The sequence below is a fragment of the Macrobrachium nipponense genome, chromosome 9 (genome assembly GCF_015104395.2).
Source record: "Macrobrachium nipponense isolate FS-2020 chromosome 9, ASM1510439v2, whole genome shotgun sequence".
Taxonomy (NCBI): domain Eukaryota; kingdom Metazoa; phylum Arthropoda; class Malacostraca; order Decapoda; family Palaemonidae; genus Macrobrachium; species Macrobrachium nipponense.
In genome coordinates, this window is record NC_061110.1 from 108,985,691 (window position 1) to 108,998,443 (window position 12,753).

The following is a 12,753-nucleotide window of genomic DNA, read 5'->3' on the forward strand; positions in this document are numbered from 1 at the left end:
AATACTTTTGATGCACTCTTGTTAATCTCTGCTATTTTGATGATGGTGCAGAGGCATGCAATGTTGGCCTATATTTTACTGCAACCTTTTGTCATGAGAATCGTCAAGCACTTATCTACATGCTAAGATTATTGTGAATTGGTTGATCTTTCATCAATATTTTAAATGAAATTTTAATAGGCGGATCCTAAGTGTTCTGTATTGATGGCCAGTAATTGCTGTTCAGGTGTTCCTTAAGGCAGTGTTTTTAGACCTTTGCTATTTATTATCTGTACTAGTGACATGTGGCAAGGTCTGAAGAACAAACTGATGTCTTACACTGATGGTACTGCTCTTCTAACTGTTGTTCCTTCCCCGTGCTTTAAACCTGTGGCTGCAGAATCTGGCTCATATTCGTGAGTGGTGTAGGCTTTATTCCATGAAAGTTGATCATTCTAAAACTCAAAGTATGATTGTTAGTCGATCCATTGATCACTGACCCTTTGCTCTTGCATCCAATCCTATTTTACATTTAAAGGGTACAGTGCTAAATGTCAGTAACTCTTAAAGATTTCAGGTGCAACTTCTGATAAGAAATTGAGCTTTGTGAAGCTCATATGTAATAACGCGTTCTCACAAGGTATCCTCCAGATATGTTTTTTTGAATGTGTCGTGATGAAGCTATCGTATATCTAAGTGTTTTAATTTGTTTCTTTTCCCTTGCCTGGAGTATATTGTTCTCTATTATGGTCTTTGGCTGCCGACTCACATCTCAGACACTTGGATAGAGATAAGTCATCAAACAAGTTTATTTTGTCAACTCTTGATGTTGAGGTAAAGTGAATTCATTATATTTGTTGCATAAATGCACTACATCGACAAACATCATCCTCTGCACTTTTCTTTGCCTGATCCAGCAGTTTTATTCCCAGAAATGGGCAAGCTATTGTAGCAAACAGCGGCGTTTGCTAGTAACAGGCTTAATACCACTCAGTGTGGTAGAAGTTTTTTTTTCAACAACTAAAGTGTGGAATAGTTTGCCTAGTGCAGTTGTCGAATCTTCTAACTTCCTAATATTTAATCGAGAAGCAAATTCATCCTTGATTTCTCCTGACGTCTCCTGAATTCAGGCGTATTGGTTTTATTCTCTATTCCCTCATTTTTATTCTTAGGTTTATAGTCAGTTGACTACCATATGGGCTTATAGCTGTTTGTTTGTTTGTATGGTGTTTTTACGTTGCATGGAACCAGTGGTTATTCAGTAACGGGACTAACGGCTTTACGTGACTTCCGAACCACGTCGAGAGTGAACTTCGATCACCAGAAATACATATCTCTCACACCTCAATGGAATGCCCGAGAATCGAACTCGCGGCCACTGAGGTTTGTAGCTGAAAATTTAAGGAAAGAGAGAAAGAGAGTAATCGCCGTATTTCAAATTCAAGTTAGAGCCCACTCCTTCCACCTGCGTGAATGCATCCATAGTCTGTTCGGTGGAGGCAGTGACCGTGGCGTTAATCGTGCAGTTGCAGAAGTTAGTGACCGTACAGCTGTGCATTTCATTCAGTAACAATATGTAAGTTAAGGAAACAACGTGCATTTGCCTTTTCTATCGCTGAAAGAAAAGACAAAGACGATACTGGATATACCCTGTTTATTTAAAGGACAGACAAACCCATGGTATTTTCATAGCACTGTATCCAACGTCCGAGAGACTATGAGCCGAAATTTTTCAGTAATAGAATGGCCATAAAATCCCTTGACGTTTACCTATTACACTGATTAAGGATATTTCGTCAAATAGCTTATTTCACCTGATGTAAAAATAAAACTCGTGATAATTCTAAAGTAATTTATTTACTTGTTGCACAGGTCATTCTTTGTTGTACAAATTAGTCATTTACGATTACATAAAACAAATTAATACTCTTACTCAGAAAAATCGCAGCATTCTGACTGCGTTTCAGAAACTGAGCTTGCAGCTGCAGGTGAAGGCGTTGATGGTGACGTTTTCAGAGGTGTTGGTGTTTGAGTCGTGCCCAAGAAATGAGGAAATGGTTGATTGTGTGAGTGTGGATGCTGGACTGGCTGCGCGACGGGGAACGTTCCAAACGTCTGCGCGCGTTGAATGACATTTAATATTTCGATTTTTGTCATCAGACGTATGTTTTCAGGCACCTTCTTGAGCTCTTTGTTTACTAATAAACAGAAAAGCTTTTCATCATCTTGGTCCTCTCGTTCATCTTCTCCATTCTGTCTCGTCAATAAACATTTCTTCGGAACATCTGAAAAATGCTTATCGACCGGATTCAGCTTCACTCTCTTTTTTGCTGACGCTGTTTCACTCCTACCGCGTTCTGCTGCCACGTTCACATCCTCGTCAAGCAAAACTTCCGCCTCCGTTGCCTTATTTTCAGGATTACTTGTAGTTTCCTTACTGGAGACTGAATTTTCTAAGAACTGCAGCCTCCTGAAAAAGACGTAGGAGCTGTTTCTTGTCCCCGATCCTGATGGGAGACTCTTCTGTTTTTTCAGTTCCTTTGTGAAGGAATCTCTTAAATTTTTCCACTTCTTTTGCAAGTGCAGCCCTGAAAAGAGAGAAGAATAGACGTACAATATATATATATATATATATCTATATATATATATATATATATATATATATATATATGTGTGTGTGTGTGTGTGTGTGTGTGTGAGTGTATATATACATATATACACATACATACATACACACACACACACACACACACACACACACATATATATATATATATATATATATATATATATATATATATATATATTATGCAGGTTTCGTTGACCGATAGATGACTATGAACTTGTGAACTTTACCTATTTTGATCTTGGTTCTTTCCAATGTTCTGTAGTCTCTCTTCACTTGACCACTCGAAGTCCGTAGAATGATAAATGAAAGCCCTTTCTTAATAATTCCTTTTATTTTTGTCTCCATGGCGAGCTTTCGTATTATGCTTCGTCCATAATCCTATCAGAATCAAATATTTACATAATTTCATGAACAATTACAAATAAGTAAGCAAGCCGTTAAAATATTATAATTGACATGGAATTTCTGTTAACATGTAACAAGTCAAAGAATTGGCAACTACTTGGTTACTTATTTGTAATTGTTATGTTTGGTCATGAAATATGTAAATGTTTTAGTCTGCCATGATTACGGACGAATTACAATCGGGAAGTTCGCCATGGAGACAAAAATAAAAGGAATTATTAAGAAGTGGCTTTCTTCTACGGACTTCGAGTGGTCAAGTGAAGAGAGACTACAGAACATTGAAAGGAACCAGGATCAAAATAGTTTAAGTTCACAGTCATCTATCGTTCAACGAAACCTGCATAATAAACAACCTGCTTCCTACATATACACACACAACATATATATATATGCGTGTGAGTCTGTGTATTTATGCATAATCTTATATACATGCACACACTCCAAGATATTCTACAGTATGTACATTCAGACAATTGGGCATGCATAGGCCTACAGATGGAAATGAGTAGGTTTACATTCGCACATGCATACATATATACGTACATTGCATGATGTTACTGGTGATCGTATAACGTATATACATACATACATACATATATATATATATATATATATATATAATATATATATATATATATATATAGTAATTGAAATGTATATTCAATCAAGATAACACATACGAACATTTGGTCAGTTGGAAACCAACTATTAATTTCCTCCAACTTCCGGCACAACACGTCCAAGAAGTGTCAGGGAAACTATCCATATGCATTTTATTTCACTCTGTCATCTAATTGGCTGGCGTTTCATGATGAAATAACAACTCTTACAAATTATTTCAGGAACAACTGTTTTCCATCAAAACTATTCTTCAAATAGTTAAAAAGTATGTTGAATAAAAAGATGAAGGTACCTGCTCTATATTACACTGTCCCCAAGACGAATCTGTACTGCGACATTCCCCTATATACAATATGATTCTTTCAGAAAGAAATTTCTAAACATTCAAAAGGAATTACCGGCCATCAACCTGAAACTTATTCCGAAGAATCCCCGAACAGTTAGCTCTCTATTCAAGTTTAAAGACAAGAGCAGTCTTTTATTTACATCCAACGTTATATATAAGTAGAAGTGCCTCAGATGTAGTCAGGGGATCTATTCGGATGTTCGAGGAGGAGGTTGCGAATATATACTACATTGATGCTCCTGAAGGGGAAAGCTTCAGAACCGGGAAAAGCCTAATATCAGAAATCATTCCAAAATATGTACTAGGACAGGTACAAAAAGAAAATGGTATTACAATACTGAAACCTATTATTATCAAATGGACTGCAGTATACCACCGTTAAACTCCGACACATCGTCCACACAACTGTTTATTGCCTGATGGTCTCGTCGAGCTGTTTCTTCTGTGTCTGTATGTTTATTATTTTTTCTTTCTCTTATGTAATAACTTTAATCGAGTACAGTACTTTGTTTTTAACTTCCATCTGGGTAGGTTGTCACCAGCTTGTTGCTTATTTAAAATTTTAGTACAGGTTTTAGTCATCTTATTCTGAATGTTTTACTTTAATCAAAATTTGTAATTCTGATTTTATTAGTTTATTACCGATTGCCATGTTCGCTGTTTGCAGCCTAGAAAATGCAACTATGAGTTGTGAAACGTCGGCATATTATTATTATGATAATGAAATACATATGGATAGTGCCTTCCCTGACCCGTCTTGGTTTATATATATATATATATATATATATATATATATATATATATATATATATATATATACGTGCAAATGTAAGCCAAAATATTTCTGTTATGTAGTAGACCTATATATGCCCAGTTGTCTGAATGTATTTACTTGTAGCGCGTGCATGTATATTAAATTAATCATTCATACGCAGATACAAACACTTGCATATATATATATATATATATATATATATATATATATATAGAACGTAAAATAAGGATAGAACAGCCCGTACCCGGAGATCTGATAATGAATAAAAGAGATTAAATAGTTAAATTATCTATGGGTTTTTAATTTTAATTTTATATATATATATATATATATATACACGTATATATATATATATATATATATATATATAAAATTAAAACCCATAGATAATTTAACTATTTAATCTCTTTTATTCATTATCAGATCTCCGGGTACGGGCTTTTCTATCTTTATTTTACGTTCTGGATGCTGGCTTGGCGAGTACTACTGTCTCAGATATATTGCAGAAATTGTACGAAATAATTTGGGAGCAAATTAAAGCCAATTTACACTCCATAATTTACGAAAGAAAAGTGGGAAGATGTTGCTAGGGGATTGAAGAAGTATGCAATTTTCCTAATTAAGTGAAACTGATATTAAACACATTATATTGAGGCCTGTTGATACAGTACCTCTTGATTAAAATTTTAAAGATTTCTTTTGAATTGTGGTACTGGTTGTATGCAACGCTAACGACTCGTTTAAAGTGAATCATTGATATACATGAAGAAAAAAAAAGTGATTCAGCAGTTTTCCATAAATTCATTGCTGTACATTAAGCTTGTGGACCGTACGTTAGACATACTACCTCAGGTATTTGCATTGGAAATTATGGAAAAGATAATGAGACCTTGCAGTGGAAGGAATCAGACATACAAGAAAATTATTTTCATTGCTAAACTGTCAGGAGTACGTCGATATACGGCACAGGTGGACAAACAGTCGATTGCGGCCACTTGTTTAGTCGATCACCGTTACTCCACAATCCTATATAAACAAACAAAAACACACATATATATATTATATATATGTATATATAGGTATATATATATACAGTGAGGCAATTGTACTTCGGTTTTATCTTACTATGGCGCTATTTGATTTTTTTTCCACGTAATATGTGATTATGTACTATAGTAGATTCACACCAATCGTGCATTTGATGTCTAAGCCAGTCCCTTACGACGCTCCTGATTGGCTGTTGATGATAAGCCAATCACGGGGCTGGAAACTCTGTCTCTCAAGAGAGTACACATGGGTAGGATCTATGTTCCACCTCTCCTGTGAGCTACGTCTTTCAAAAGTATTCCTTAGAAGAGGTGGAACATACATCCTGCCTATGTGAACTCTCGAGAGAGACAGAGTGTCCAGCCCTGTGATTGGCTTACCAACAGCCAATCAGGAGCGTCGTAAGGGAGTGGCCTAGACATCAAACGCACGGTTGATGTGAATCTACTAAAGTATGGTAGATCGTAAAAGAGTTTCAGTAAAGTAAATCTCAGAGTCCAAAAGTTTGGCCACCCAGAGATGCTTTTCTTGCTGAGAGTATAAAGCAAGTATGCTGCATCTTGCACGACAGGGCACGAGATAGTTATAGGCGTGATAATACACTTTTTCAGGCGCCATTCTTAAAACCGTTTAAAGTAAACGTACCGTGAGGGAGCATGTCTGCGACCTTTGCAAGAATTGTTTCATTCATTCATTCATTAAATGCCAGGATACCGTGCTATAATGTGAAGTGTAAACGTGGAAATGTTGTAAAACGTTTAAATAACTTACCTACAATTTTCCTATCCCGAGATTCTTCAGAATGGCAGAAAATGCCAACTAATTCCTCCCAACACCTTTTCTTCACCACTTTGTCCTTATAGTCAGCTGATCTCGTGTCCCAAATAGCTGAACGTTTTTCAACTTCGTCAATGAAAAGTTCAGTGTCAACGGGACCGGTCTCCATTTTAACGTGCGGGATACAAACAACCTCGCGGGCAACTAAACGCACGCTATTGATCGCAGTATCTCGAACCGCCATGGGGCCGCGCGGTAGCTGTTGGGTAAACTCAGATCGCGCGGTGGCCTTGACGGTTAAAAAAAGCCACGCGGCTGTGGGTGTACGTACGAACAGCTGTGCGCTCTGTCATTAACTTGCCGCCACGCGGTCGGGAGCGAGCGGTTAGAACCGCCCTGTGTGAACTGGCTCTGATGCCGGCAGGTGGTTACTAGTGTTGACAGTTGTTTTTGAGAAAATTATCATTATACATTAAGAGTTATAACTCGCCTATAGTCAAATCAAACTTTTAAGTTTCGGAAAACATAAATTGCTCTATGAATTTATTACATAGTATTTAGAGGCATTGCATCATGAGTTTGCATAAGCATTAAAAAAAAAAAAAAAAAAAAAAAAAAACCTTTCAGTTCATTCATACGTGCATGGCCTTGTCTCTCTGTTAGCGTGTGGTGTGGTGTAGCTAAATTTTTCGCATGCATATTGCTGACCAGTTGTGAGCTAATCATTTTGATTAACAGACCAGTGTCTGTTGCGAGTTCAAATCAAATTTAATTTCCTTTTCGTTACTGAATGTTGCTTCTTTGGCTTCCAAGACAAAGTGTAAGTTTGATCTTAATGAAACATTATGACAAATTATGTCGAATCATGTATTTTTAATGCAGTTACTCAGTAGCCAGGGTTTATGGTTAAGTTTTTTGTTTTCTTTCTTTTAGATTTCAAGCGGTGAGACTAGCATGGGGGAGTGAACGATCTGGGCTCTCGTACTCATTGCTGCCAACCTTGGAAGCTGGGCTCGTACTCAGTGCTGCCAACCTTCACGGATCCCTACATGACAAAGACATCCCGGGCGACCGCTCAAGGTGCACCCTTGTTCATCCCTACCGGCTATGGAGCAAAAGCCCTTACACTGACCTTATAACTAATGTCAATAAAAGAAAATACTTTCCAAGTACACTCGCATTTGTCTAAAACAAAACTTCGACATCCCAGAAAATTCCGGTATTTATTTTATGGGCAAAACGTTTTCAATTATTACATTGCAATTTTCGTTTGTATTTTAGAACTTACAACTTTAAAGATTAGTTCACAAAAATATTGAAGCTTTAAAACCCACGATAATCAGTGGTAATGATGATCGAGAGTGTGATACAGCATACACAAATGCTGTAACGGCATCTAAATACACAGTGGTTAGTTCACGTTTGAAAAGCGAATTTTTTAATGATATTCCTGTGTTTCAAGGTGCGAAGTACTCCTTAATTATTATTATTATTATTATTATTATTATTATTATTATTATTATTATTATTATTATTATTATTATTATTATTATTATTATTATTTTCACAGCCCTGCAATTCCATGCAACAAAATACGATTCCAACTCTTGCAGCAAATTATCGTTAACGACCAGATCTATAAAACTAAATATCCTTTCATATCACCAGTTTGCACCACTAGTTTTTATTGGTACTATTAGTCAAAATGCTACGAAATTAGAGTTATTTTACAGAGTCCCATAGCATTACATACTTAAGCTGTTATTAGTAACCAGTTACCATGAACCAGGAAGACAATAAATATTCCAAATGTGGCCCTTACATGGAATTCAAGGTCATTCGTGAGTAAAGGGCAGATTGCTTGGAGCGTGATATGCGGTTATTATTATTATTATTATTATTATTATTATTATTATTATTATTATATTATTATTATTATTATTAGAAATAATACCATGGCCACTAGAAAGACTGGCTTCAATTAATTGAGATACACAGTCATTATTATTATTATTGTCATTTATCCAGGGCGTCTTTCTCCTGTAGGGGCTTGTCTTCCTGCTGGTGCTTCTACTTCTGTTTCTCCGCCTCCATTGTGTCTTTCTTTGGGGCGTCTTTCTTCTTTGGGGGCTTGTCCTCCTGCTGTAGGTGCACCTTCAGGAGTTGCATTTGGGATGCGTCTTATTTGAGTGGGGATCAGAAATGGCTCCAGGGTCGTATTCAAGGAAGGGCGATGTTTCGTATCTGCAGGGCTTCCAGAATACGAAGGCGCCTGGTTATTATTATTATTATTATTATTATTATTATTATTATTATTAGAGAAAATAGCATGTCAACCAGAAAGGGTTGCTTGAATTAACTGAGATACACGGTCCTTATTATTATTATTATTATTATTATTATTATTATTATTATTATTATTATTATTATTTCTTTTTTTATTATTTAATTATTTTTTTCGTCTATCACAGTCCTCCAATTCGACTGGGTGGTATTTATAGTGTGGGGTTCCGAGTTGGATCCTGCCTTCTTAGGAGTCCATCACTTTTCTTACTATGTGCGCCGTTTCTGGGATCACACTCTTCTGCATGAAATCTGGGGCTACTTCAACCTCTAGTACTTCCAGAGTCCTTTTCAGGGATCCCATATCCTTCCTATTTCTATTTACAGGTCTTGATATATTATCCATTTTTTCCCTTTCTTTCTCTTCAACTTAGGTGTCCCATGGTATTGCGACATCAGTGAGTGATACTTTCTTCTTGATTTTGTCAATCAATATCACGTTAGGTCTATTTGCACGTATCACCCTATCTGCTCTGATACCATTATTATTATTATTATTATTATTATTATTATTATTATTATTATTATTATTATGAAAAGTAGCAAGCCAACCATCAACAACACGAGATCCCTCACGATGAATGACCAGGAAAATAGGGGAGGTTTCGTGATTGCAAGTCACGCATGTTACAAGTATATATTCGTAAATTCATCACGCGGAATGATCGCATTTCCGTTGGGGTCGCTGCGTTTGACGAATGAGAACGAGCATAATGGACCGACTGACACGGTGACATTGAAAGTAAAACGAGAAAAAGAAAATTGAGAGCAGGGAAGCGTGAGTTGAAGTTTCTCAGCGCAATGAGATGGTCAGTCGTTTCGCTTGAAGATTGATGTGGTTGTTTAACCCCCGGAAAACACTTGAAATAAGTATGCTATTTTCCCACGCGTCAAATTTCACCTTAAAAATATTCACACTTTTATGCGTAAATAGAGACATGCGTGCATGGAGTCCCCCTAGATGAAGTTTTTACATTTTATTTTCATAATTGTTTGCACTATTTCAAAGCACCTCAGTGGCGTGGTCGGTTTGGTCTTGGACTACCACCTCGGTGGCCGCGAGTTCGATTCTCGGCCATTCCATTGAGGAGTCAGAGATGTGTATCTCTGGTGATAGAAGTTCACTCTCGACGTGGTTCGGAAGTCATGTAAAGCCGTTGATCCCGTTGCTGAATAACCACTGGTTTCATGCAACGTAAAAACACCATACTAACAAACGAACTATTTCAAATATTCTTGAATCAGAATAAATACACGACTGTCATGACTGCTACATGAACTCACTAAGTACACTATCACAATAAAATTAATAAATATATAAAAAATAAATAAATGAAATAAAATCATTGTAAAAACCTCAACATTACAATTCCTAAGTCTTACTGCAGCATTTCCATACATGTCTCCACACAGAAATACATAAACTCGCTCGCTAACAGACACACACACACACATGCTATACATATATATATATATATATATATATATATATATATATATATATATAATAATATATATATATATATGTGTGTGTGAAATGTGAAATTTAAATCTGAATGATCTAAAAGGTCATTCGAATTGTTTGTAGAGGGCGGAAAGTGTAGAAAGAAGGAAGAAAATTTAACCAGAGGTACAGTAAAATGCATGAATACAGTTGCAGCTAGGGGCCCAAAGTACGTTGCAAAGAATTCTACGCAGTGCCAACAGTACACCGAGTTGGGTGCACTGATGGCACTACTCCCCTACGGGGTATTGTGCGTTATAATTTTAACTTTTTAACTGCTCAGTTTTCTCAGACTTTGGAACGCAGGTGCTTGTCCCATTCAAAAGCAAGTTGGCCCCTTATCATACAACACGAGTTTTGGGTAGGTGAAAGGAAACATTTTCAAAAATTACTCTTTATTATTCCTTAAATCACACTCAATGTTTTAATAGTAATAAACTCAGGTATATGGTCAACAATAGCTCCTCTGCCTCCGAAACAACTTCTGTGGCTGCCTCCTGAAGGCAAAAGGGGATTATCACTTCCCATAACCTCTGCGGCCACCTCCGAAGCCTCCGCCTTTACCCCCTCCAAAGCCTCCGCCTCTGCCTCCTCCATAACCTCCACCTCCACCTCTTCCGAAGCCTCCACCTTTACCTCCTCCGAAGCCTCCGCCTTTACCCCCTCCAAAGCCTCCGCCTCTGCCCCCTCCATAACCTCCACCTCCACCTCTTCCGAAGCCTCCACCTTTACCGCCTCCGAAGCCTCCGCCTTTACCTCCTCTGAAGCCTCCGCCTTTACCCCCTCCAAAGCCTCCGCCTTTGCCCCCTCCATAACCTCCACCTCCACCTCTTCCGAAGCCTCCACCTTTACCGCCTCCGAAGCCTCCGCCTTTACCTCCTCCGAAGCCTCCTCCTCTCGATCCGTGACCACGAGAAACGCCTCCATAACCTCTCCCACGACCTCCTGAAGAACCTCTGCCTTTGAAACCACCTGCATAACAGACTGCTACCAGAAGGGCTACAAGGAGAATGAGCGGCGCGAGTTTCTGAAAGGTAAAATAATGAGAAATTAACGTAATATAGAAAATTTCAATCCATCTACTTCATTATCAGTTTAGAAAATGAATAAGTCGATAAAACTCTATATAGGCAGAAAATATATCAGGCAGAGTGATGTATAGAAATTGTCTATTTCCATGTTTTTTTTTTTTATACAAATATGGAAATGACAGGTAGGTGTTACTACTCATAAATAGCCTTTTGTTAATAATTCCAAAGCAAAACCATGAACGAAACATTGAGCCCTAATTAGAAAAATACAATTATTATCTATTTCTTCCAGCGAAAGGAAATCCACTCATGGAAAAAACAAAGCCACCGTTATTTAAGACCCTTTTTTCTGCTCCTCACCAAAGGCTCACTTATAAACCACTTATTGAGTTACACAGTTGCATAGCACTGAAATAAGATAATGAGTAACACTGCGCAGAATATTCACGCATCTAAACCTTTTCCAGTAATCCTTACCATGGTGTGTATGGAGCAATCTTCGAGTTGGAAGTGGTTTCCCATCAAGCATCTTCTCACTTTTATATGAGGCTGTCCCATCAGCAACAAAAGGTCCACGAAGGTCGCCAGTGACAGTCATCAAGAACGCATGACATGCGAATTCATCCTTCGTCGATTATGCAAAAATGGTCGACTGCTACGTCCTGTTGTTTCACCAAAGAACTTTCTTTTTGTTTTCTTTTTAAACTTCAAGATTCTGGTGGTTAATGGGAAGGTAAACATGTGGCCTTATCTCGCTTAGACCCTAAGATAAAAATGTAAATAAACCCATAAATAAATGAATAGATAGATAAGTAAAATACCAAAGAATTTATAAACACATACAAACAACAGGCCTTAAATAACAGGAGGAAGAAGAATTTATTAATGACGTCACATACATTATTCTTGGCTTTAATTACAGAGGAAAACTGGTCCAAATGAAAATACAGAAAACTGCCAATTTGCATTTAGGAAAGGGAGGAATGAAACTAGATAACGAACGACCAGTAAACAAGATCTAATAGCCTAAAAAATTTCAATGTTAATGATGATGGCGACGATGATAAAACAGAGACAGATTCAGATTTACAATTTACAAATATCTCTGGGTTTATATGTTCATATATATATATATATATATATATATATATATATATATATATATATTACGATATATATATACACGCATTAAGCTACAAATAGGTTTAATATCTAATTTGCTCTACCTCAGCATTAATATATTTTCATTTATGTTAACTGGAAGGGAATTTTTAGTCTATAATAATTTCTTCGGCT

At 36.9% G+C, this 12,753-nt stretch overlaps 2 protein-coding genes across 2 annotated transcripts; both read right to left on the minus strand.

Annotated features, from left to right (window-relative positions):
- Positions 1-1,836: 1,836 nt before the first annotated feature.
- On the minus strand, positions 1,837-6,917 carry LOC135217981 (uncharacterized). The gene is made up of 2 exons (XM_064254107.1): positions 6,574-6,917; positions 1,837-2,567 (listed from the first exon to the last, which is right to left on the minus strand). The coding sequence occupies exons 1-2, from the start codon at positions 6,821-6,823 to the stop codon at positions 1,909-1,911; spliced, it is 909 nt and encodes a 302-aa protein (XP_064110177.1). The 5' UTR covers positions 6,824-6,917; the 3' UTR covers positions 1,837-1,908.
- A 3,908-nt stretch (positions 6,918-10,825) lies between these two features.
- Positions 10,826-11,979, minus strand: LOC135218216 (uncharacterized). The gene is made up of 2 exons (XM_064254368.1): positions 11,935-11,979; positions 10,826-11,453 (listed from the first exon to the last, which is right to left on the minus strand). Exons 1-2 carry the CDS (start codon positions 11,977-11,979, stop codon positions 10,944-10,946), a joined length of 555 nt encoding a protein of 184 aa, XP_064110438.1. The 3' UTR covers positions 10,826-10,943.
- Positions 11,980-12,753: the final 774 nt, after the last annotated feature.

What these genes read in the sequence shown, in the direction of transcription:
- LOC135217981 (XM_064254107.1), bottom strand. Translation starts at nt 6,823, where the DNA reads ATGGCGGTTCGAGATACTGCGATCAATAGCGTGCGTTTAGTTGCCCGC. An exon ending in TCGGGATAGGAAAATTGTAG is followed by an intron (nt 2,568 to 6,573) that starts GTAAGTTATTTA and finishes CTCTCTTTTCAG; the next exon opens with GGCTGCACTTGCAAAAGAAG.
- LOC135218216 (XM_064254368.1), bottom strand. Translation starts at nt 11,979, where the DNA reads ATGGGAAACCACTTCCAACTCGAAGATTGCTCCATACACACCATG. An exon ending in ATTGCTCCATACACACCATG is followed by an intron (nt 11,454 to 11,934) that starts GTAAGGATTACT and finishes TTTACCTTTCAG; the next exon opens with AAACTCGCGCCGCTCATTCT.